General features: G+C 40.6%; 1 protein-coding gene across 1 annotated transcript; it reads right to left on the reverse strand.

Annotated features, from left to right (window-relative positions):
• Positions 1–1,565: 1,565 nt before the first annotated feature.
• Positions 1,566–7,587, reverse strand: LOC137996884 (extracellular calcium-sensing receptor-like). The gene has a single exon (XM_068842516.1). The coding sequence runs from the start codon at positions 5,856–5,858 to the stop codon at positions 3,126–3,128; it is 2,733 nt and encodes a 910-aa protein (XP_068698617.1). The 5' UTR covers positions 5,859–7,587; the 3' UTR covers positions 1,566–3,125.
• Between the last annotated feature and the right edge of the window lie 2,223 nt (positions 7,588–9,810).

Raw genomic sequence — 9,810 nt, forward strand, 5'->3', positions numbered from 1 at the left:
GCTAAGTAAGGTTGTTTGAGAAAAACAACCGACACTGTTCTGGCACAGAGGGTAGGGTAATGCCCGTTGTTTACCACTGAGGGGGGATGATGAAGATTCGGTCTGATCGACACATAACTAACAACTGTGGTACACGATATTGTTTTGGTATCGTAAATCATTACAGTGTCATGGTAGATATGTTTGGTAGATACCCCCTGAGAAGACATGTGGTTCAGTAAAGTACTTAACGCAGAACGATTGAAGAAAATAAAAGCAAATCGAGAAACATTTAGCTTCAAGGCTGACAAGTTGATCATTTACAACTTCTTTTTCACCACAAGCTTAAGCGTGTACTCTGAGCTTCTGACAGCTTTCCAAAACCAATTTGCATTGAAGTCAATCCTTTTCCGGCGGGGTTAGTACCTGGATGGGAGACGTCAGGGATGCAACTTGCTGTCAGGAACATACGACCAAAAATTCTATTTTAATGCCCAAAAATACGAACTAAGCAAGGTACAGATTTTGTTAGCCTGCCTTACATGTATGCAAAACAAATATTGACGCAAAAGTAAATAAACAATGATATGTAGTTTTTAAGGAGAGCAGAAGGAACTTTTAGGAAGTGTCGATCGAGAATAAGACAATTTGCGAGATGAAGACATCATAAATTTTGTGCCACGAATATAATACAAGTTACCATCAGCGAAAAACATTTCGGGAGATTTTTGTACGTTCAATCTGCGTACTTTTGGTCGTACAAGTAAAATCACAAAATCGAAAGTGACATCGATTTTAGCGGCCGCCTGTGATCAAGTTACCTTGCGTGTTTAATATTGACAACTCACGAAACAAAGGATGCATCTGTGACAAAATGACGGCAAGACACCGGGTTTTTGTTAGTTTACTTTTTTTCTTTCAAGTTTTAATAAAGTTCGACAAGAAACATGTGCGAATTTAACACAAAGATCTCAATCGTTGATGTTAGCCCAGGTGTCAGCTGAAGTTAAGCTCCTCCGAATGAGGTTAGTACTTGGATGGGGGACAGCTGCGAAGTCGCCGTTACGGACATCAGTAATTCGTTTTTTTAAAACTTGATTTCATTTTTTATTTTGTTTGGCCGTTGAAAGCTATTTTCTTATTTTCTTTCTACGTCAAAACGGCTGAACAAACCGGTTCCCAAGAAATATTAGAGTATTCGTGCTATATATGTGCAAAATATTCGTTCTGTGCAAAATACCGTAATGTTCACAGCGGAACACACAAGTATAACTACGAAGCAAGATCCAGAAATAACGTAGAAAATTCTTACTGATACTGATAGAAAAAACTCGAATGCAGAAAAGTGACGAATGTACGATCTTCCAATTACTAACAAAAATTCTAGAATTTTCCGCGGTTCAGTGGAACAGGCCCCCCTGCACTGAAATTTCTGTTAGGTGACCGTTTGCTGTTTGCCGTACACGTCGATCGCAGTGTCATTAACTGAAGCTCCGTTTTTGACCACATTACTAATAAAAAGTTTAAGATCTAAGACGAAAACGTCCCGTCAAAATGTAATTTGCACAACGCTAAGTCTTTCGTCATAATTTCATCTCTTTTATTTACGTCGTACAATATGAGCGAAGTATCCTGAAAATAAATTGACTACAAGCGATTCAGGTCAGAGCAAAAATAGCGGAGAATAAAAGGTTCACATTTGTATACTCTCGCTGTCGTCAGAACCACAAACAGTTTGGCGATTTCAGGTCGTTGTTATACCGACTGACCGCACACCATAAGCGCTAAAATACGTGCTGCACGATTATTTCTCCTCATTTGGCAAATCATATTACTGTTTGTGGAGTTTTCGTCAACGTCGCCGTTGTAGATCTTAAAGTCCATACACTATTAAGTCTATTAATGACAGAGTCCATACTATCGAGTGCGTTCTTTTCGTTTCATACGAGAACACAGTGTGATGCCTAAGCAGGTTCACTGACAATAAAAATTTAAGAAAAAGAACAATCACAAACCAAAAGTTACGTTTTACAGTGCTCTTTACCATAAAGCCCTTTTTCAAAAAACTATCCGCGTGAAAATTCAGTCTTCTGTCAGAAAAAGTCGTGTTAAAATAGACCCATAACCAGTTGACATGTCCGTTTGAGAAGCCAAAGCTGGGAAGAACTATCAATGTTCAGAATCTAAAGATTATTGAAGACGACGCGGAACAGACACAGCACATTTTAACCGCAAGTACGAGACTGTTCCAGCTTCTGGTACTTCCCGTGACGAGCAAGCCTTGATTGTAAATTAAATTTTAAAAAAACCCTTCAAGAAAGCGCTTCCCAAGTCGTTATAACCTTAATTTAAGCTACAAGGATAACGACAAAAACGAAAACCGTCGCCTCGTGACAGGAAAACTGCTGACGGAGATCATTTTCCGATAGCAATTTAATGAAAGGCATTGCAAGCACTTGCAATGGTCATCGCTGTTATGAATACCACTTTAGCAGCGGCCAAATAAAAGCTTGAAAATTTCAGCCTTGCACAGCACTTGTACCCACAGAGGTCATAGGTTCATGGCGCTACTTTCTGCTAAAGTAGCGCTCATAACAACGATCACCATTTCAAGTGTTATCACTCTCTCCGCAGTTGAAATATATAACTTTTATGTCTTTTGTTCATCATGAAACCCATTCCCTCCGTCCAGGGACCTGTTTCTCGAAACTAACTTCCAAAACTTTTGGTTGTTACAATTAAAAAGGCAGAGGTTTCAGGTCGTTAATTCTCATAACCATTTTTTCTTAACAGGCAGATGGCAGTTTTACAAAGAGCCTTTAGGTCCCGAAATGTTATCGGCGGGAATTTCGAGAAACGGACCTAGGGTAAAACGGTTGACATTGTTACAATCACCGAAGACGGAGAAACATAAGAAAGCCTTCAACTTAACACGATAAGTCTTGAAGCTAATACGCTTTCTGGGTCGACTGTCTGAGTTATTATTTGCTAAGTGCGGTGGAATTGTGTTCGGGACTCGGGCCTCGGGATTCGGAAAACACCCAAGACAAATCCAGCCAGGGCATGCGCATGGAGAACCAATTTCGTCGTCTTACCTAGCGCCCTTATTATTTTAAAGAAAGGTTGCTATCGAGTAAATTAAACTATTATAAATAGGTGATAACCTTATTACTGCCTTGAATTTCACCGGTGCGTGACAGTTTTGGGATTCTTGGTACCTCGGAAAACTCAACGTCACTGGTTGCGGATGTCGCTGATCCTTGCTGGGAATAGCTGCTTTCCGAAGGATGTAACTTTTGTCGGTATTCTCCGTCGACAGGGCTCCGACGGAAGGTATGGTTAGAAATTTGGCTCTTCATGTAAAGCACCGTATTTTTCTCAGGATGCAAGAGGATGATGTACATCTTAGGCACAAAGATGCACACAAGCAGACCAGTTGCCGAAATGATTGAAGACGAGCCAGACACCACAACAGTGTATTTCCCGCGAATCGTCAAAGCAACTGGATAGAATGTCAGCCACGATATGACCAGCACATAGAGCGCAAACGCAATGAATTTGCCTTCGTTGAAATTGTGTGGAAGTTTCCTGGATTTGAACGCAAAGTAAACGCAGACAAACGACATGGTGACCAAAATGGCAACAAGCAGATAACGGCAGAGGCTTCCCGCAAGCGTAGACGTGATCTTACATCCGAGATAGTAAGATGTTCTCACGGATTTGTCTATTTCTGGGTGCGGAGGATCCAAAAGAAACCAGATAATGAGAACAAAAACATCTAAGCCCACAATACCGACAATGATAAGAATATGTTTGCGCTTCTCGATGAAACCGGCTTTGGTGAGTGCAGATCGCGGAGCGCGATGTTCAAACAAATGCACAACACGCTTTGTCTTGACCCCAAGGACAACGACGGAAATGGTGTAAAAGATGTAAAGCCACGCTTCTGATACTGGGCAGATGATAGCGTTGGGTTCTGCTAAGTTTATCAGCGCCCACAGATAGGTCATGGCAATGCTAAAGAGAAATAGGTAACTGAGTTCTCGATTGGAGGCTTTCACAATTGGTGTGTTGTTTTTCCATATAAACACACCACCAACAAGTACTGTAACGAGCACACCCAGGCAGGCAATAAAGGTAATAATTATCCCTACGGGGTCGCCCCAGTGAATGCGCTCCAGGGGTACTGTGATGCATTTTGTGCGTTCCTCGTTTGAGATGTGATCCACGGGACATTTAGTGCAATTCATGGCCCCATAGACGCTCGAAACTGTGTCCTGAGAACATTTGATGCATTGCCAACAACAGTTTATCTCTTCCGTCTGTCGGTATCCCGGCTTACACGTTTCACTGCAAACCGATCGCGGGATTCTACTCGTTACCCCGTCGTTCCAAACAATGGCACTTGAGTTAAAGTTGAGGCTCTGTGCTTCCCAATTCCCTACCGTCTCTACGCGTCCTCCGGTGTCTTTATCCACTCGGTAGTTTATGATACTATAAGTAGCTAGGGAGTCGCCGTTTTTATCAAAAAAGACGTTCGACGTTTCAGTCGTGAAGTTGACTTTCTTCAAATATTCCAAGACATCTTTAGGGTCAACGTAAGGTCTCGTTCGCGGGCAATGGCTCATTGGAGGGGATTTACACTTGAAAATGGCGTCTAACGCATGTGCGATTGCGTACACAGCGTTGATAACATAGGTAGTTTTACTGTCATACAGGCTCTTTTCAAAAATGTCCTCCGTGACTCTCAGGCTGTCGGAGCAACGCTTCTTGCTACCGGAGGGAGTAACAGTGAAACTGCAATTATATTGGTTTTCCCAAAATACCCTCCACCAAGGGTTAGACTTGTAGAGGGATGTGCGTGACAACAGATATTGCTTATATGAAAGGACTGTAAGTTCAGTAAAAACAACCCCCAACATTCCCTTGAGGACTGGCCGAAGCTCTTTCTTATGGATAACAGCGTCGTGATTTCCCCAGGCTTCACTAGCAATCCATATTTTTCCTTTCAGGCCCTGTTTTAAAGCTTCTCTTAGCACGCTCAGGGCTGAGGTGCTATCACAATACAAGATAATCACGCCCACATTTTCCAATAGTTTAAGCTCCTCGATTATCTTTCGAATCTTGGCCATTTTCTCGTCATTCATGGGGAAGAAATTGTCGTAAGCGATGCAGATTCTTTCGAGTTTGGAATGTTTGCGGAAGAATTCTATCCCCGATCTACCGTAGGCATCGTCAGCGGCTATGGCAGCCACGTAAGTCCAATTAAAATATCGGGCAATATCCGACATCACTTTAGATTGAAAGCGATCCGGGGGCACGGTGCGAAAAAACGATGGATATGCACTGCTACTGAGTTCGTCGCTTGTAGCGGCATAGCTGATAAGTGGTATATCCTCAACTTCTAACAAATTGGACACCAGAATCGACGATCTCGACGTTCCAGTTCCTACAACCGCAACGACCGGGGCCAGCTGACCCGAAGGCAAAATGCTGCACGTCTCGTTTAGTTGTGGACTGCTGAATGCAAATTTGTGAACATTTACGTAATCCAAAGTGGAGTTCATAGCGCGACGATTTATGAGGTTTGTATCCGAGATATCATATCCGAGCGTAACGTTAGGCAAAAGGGTTTTGTCGTTGTTGATTTGTTCAATTGCAAAGATCATAGCTTCGGCCAAAGACATATATTTCGACCTAAATCCTCCACGTACGTGAACGGGAAACAGTCCGCCGATGACAACTTCTCCTGACTTGCTAATTTTTAGTCCTGGGACAGTGTCCCTTGTTAATGCTACCTGTTGCCAAACAAGGCTCAAAATCGTTGGTAGCAAAAGTCCGGAGTAGAATTTATCCAAACCACGAAATATCAACATCATCAGCGTTAGAAGTTGTGTTAACACCACTACCAATTTTTGAAACCCCTTGGGGAGAGCTCGGCTAATTTTCTCCTTGTAAGATTATGGCTTGATGCCTACAAATTAATGAGAGCACAGCACTGATTTACCAGAGGCTGGTTGCTTTTTTGTTTCCTTCTCGAAAGTGAAGTTGCTTGCGGAAGTTTTGAACTTTTTGTCGTGCACGTACACAAATATTGACAAATGTAAGATCGATGCTCCACGCGTGTGAAAATGCACGAGATCCAAATAAGGAAAATTTTTAACCTTAAAAAAGCCCTAGCTCTGAATCAGAGTTAATGAGCGTCTGAAATAACCTAATGGATTGGACTGACGGTGTCTTTTTGCTGTTTAAAAAATTTGAATTGCGTCATGGAGCGATGATAACCATACTTGTCGTTTGAAAGCTTATGAACAACCGGATAACGATCTAAAGTGCTGATAAGGACTTTTGTAATACATTAATTTTGTTGCTTTCGTTATTTTTGCTATAACTTTTTTTTCCGGTGTGTTAATTATTGGTATGGTTGTTGTATTTGTTATTTTTGCGATTGAGTGCATTTCTGGATATATCTCCGTGTCGTTTACTGGCCAAGTTATCGCTAGGATCATGACTACACATTGAGTCATGCCAACCTTATGTGCTGATCAGTGGGATTCGGAGTTTCATCTTGATGAGTATTGCCACGAGGAATTGTATTTTTGGAAAAACAATATTGAGAAGATCAATATATATAGTAGGTGCCATAGTTGGAAAGGAAATAGAGGAACTTCAATTCTTCCAGCGCTGAAGCACTAATTGGCGACAATGGAAACTGAAATCAACAAATTAACGCAAATCAAATCAAATGTTGGTTTTTGAGGAGGGGGGAAAACCGGAGAACCAGAGAAAAACCTCTCTTTCGTGTATTCTCTTGCCAGCGCCATCGGTTGCGGTTCTGTTATTGGTTTTAATAAAATGCTGACTATGTATGCCACAAAATGTGGAAAGACTGTTAAAGGTTGCAGGGCTGACTGAACGTAATTGAATTATCTTTACAATTTTTTGCCCCGGTGCTCGACGGGTCTCAAGTCAAATGGTTTACGGATAATCAGGCCGCTGCTAAATTGTAGAGGTTTGCAGCATGAACCTTGAGCTACAAAGAATAACCAGAAAAATCTTAGGTATCTTCATTAAAGACATTTACCCTAGTTGTAAGTTCACCAAAATTGGATCACAAAAGTTCAGTCTCTTGTTTCAAGATTTTGTGTTGCCACAACTGAATCAGAACTGTCTTCTATTTGTCTTTTTGTTAGGGATTGTTACGGACGATAAAAGGTTTGGTGAAGCCCTTTAGAATAAATATAAGCAATATAAAAATAGAACGACCTTTCGATGACTCCATGTCATCATTATCGAGTTCGAAGTACATGACAGAATTGATTGTATATTGAATCCGATTGCGTGTTTAATCGGATTCAATTCGCGCCAAACTTTTTCCATATCAATTGAATACTTTAATACCCTTTCCAATTCCTTACATATTTTCACACTACTACTACTATATATACAATCAGTAGACCTCTTTAGCTTGTACATTTTGTTTTCCCATTTCAGACCACGTGATGTTTCTCTAGGGAAAACTTTCTTTCAAATGTCGTCCTATGCACGTGAATATGTACGCATAACTTATGAAAAAACAAAAGGAAAATTCCCTTGAGAACATCACGTGGTCTGAAATGGGAAAACAAAATGTACAAGCTAAAGAGGTCTATTCTATCATGTACTTCGAACTCGATAATGATGACATGGAGTCATCGAAACGTAGTTCTATTTTTATATTGCTTATATTTATTCTAACTTGTTACGGACATTACACTTATTTCAAGATGTTTTTCTTAATAATGAAATTAGTTTGAAAATAATAATAAGCGCTGAAATGGTGGCCTTAACGAACTAAAAGAGCAGCAGAAGAAGAATAGCCATCACAGCCAATTCATGCATGCAATGAAAAAAGACTGACTTTTCCTTACGGACATTACAATATACCTATACGGGTTATTAACCAGTTAAAATCTTGAAACATTATTCAAAACTCTGAATTATTATAGGGAAGTAGAAACAACACTCCAGACCTACTTTTATATCTGTGTTATTCTACTGAATCAACTTTGGCTTGTTTAAAAATGTCTCGCGAATTTGTAACTTTGGCCCATCAGTTCTCAGTACTTCACGAGGCCCACAATGTTAGACCACCCCCCCACCCCCCCCCCCCCCCAAACTTGGCATACATGTTTTGAAAGTTTGGGCGTTTATTCTCTTGAATGAAATACAATTTACAGGGCACAGATACATCTGAAGACATCTCTCCAGAGTCTTTCAATACGTTGATTGTGACTGGATCGGAACTGTCAGCAATGTGACTGCCCCTGTTTAATGCAACATCGATATTTTCGTCCTCTTTGTCAGACCTAACAGGAGATGGCCATCCAAATCTCTCTGTAGGTTCAATGAAGCACTAACCAACAGTTGCTGCGCGATTATTATTGGAGCATTTTAGGTAAACAATGAGACGCTTGTGACCATCGATTCCGCCATGTATAACCACCATTCTCCACCGTATGAAACAATGCAACCCATATGGCTATATGCCAAAGCGAATTAGCATTTGGCATACGGTAAGTACGTCTTTCGACAGTATGAAGTTGTCTTACAAAGCTGTGTATCGGATCAACACGCAACAGCGACTCCTTTAATCTCTGTAGTGGAACCCGTACACCCATTCTGAGGAAATGTCCTGACAGCATTCAAAATCCACTTGTTGGATACTTTGAGATTAAGTGACGCATTACGTCGTCCAGATCACAGTCTGGCAATTGAGAGTACCTAGCCCTCTTTTTACATATTTGGAACTCCTGATATCTTGTGTAGAGAGTTCTTCGACTTATAAGCAAAGTTTGCACAATTTCCTCAATACTACGACCGACTGAAATTAAAAACTCTACCTGTAATGATCAGGATTTATGAAAATGAAAGATTTTTCCTTACTACCAGAACGTATGCATTCCCGTGTAAGAGCTTCTGTTGGCAGTGCCAAGTTCATTACTTCCGTGGTAAATAATTTGTGCTCCCATCGACACAACAAGAGAATTTCTCCAGACGTTCGGTCCCCGTAATTGTTTCGTTGTAAACAATGTCTTGTATGATACAATTTTGAAGGCTATGAACGGTTCGCAAAACATAACCAGCATCTTGCGTTCCTTCGTGAGCAGCACATTGCTGCAAAAGAGAATCAATTGCTTCCAGAAAAGACCAAATTTCTTCCTACATTTTGTGTAATTCGGATTGATCAGCAAGTCGTCTAGTTCTTTCTCGAGATTTGATTGGTTGCTAAAATTGCTAGTCGATAATCAATGGATATTAGCACTAGCGAAAAAAACGAAAACCTAGCAGGAAAGATTTGTGGCTTAACAGTTGCGATTGAAATGGCTTAACGATTTGTGGTTAACAGTTGCGATTGAAGTTGATCGTGACTCTTTGTACTTTAACGGTGGCGATTTTTTCCCAGGGGTTACGATTGCAATTTAACATCAAAGATTTTTATTTTTTCAGTTACGATCACAGTTTAACACCGACGATTAGTAATCCTGCACTAACGCGATTGTGGTTTTAACACCAACGATTAGTAATTCTGCACTAACGATTATGGTTTAACACCAAGGATTAGTAATTCTGCACTAAAAATTGTAGATTTACACCGGCCATTTGTAATTTTGGCACAAATGGCTCTCCATACATGTAACAGCACACGAATCACAATCCGACAGCTGCACTGAGTTGTCAGTTTTACGGAAAAAGAATGTTTGTATGTGTTTTGTCTTTCCCTATTATCATACCATGTTAATAAAAAGATGTTGAGAGTCATTAAAACACAATATTTAAAGAGCGCTTTTT

This window comes from Montipora foliosa, chromosome 3 (assembly GCF_036669935.1).
Source record: "Montipora foliosa isolate CH-2021 chromosome 3, ASM3666993v2, whole genome shotgun sequence".
Taxonomy (NCBI): Eukaryota; Metazoa; Cnidaria; class Anthozoa; order Scleractinia; family Acroporidae; genus Montipora; species Montipora foliosa.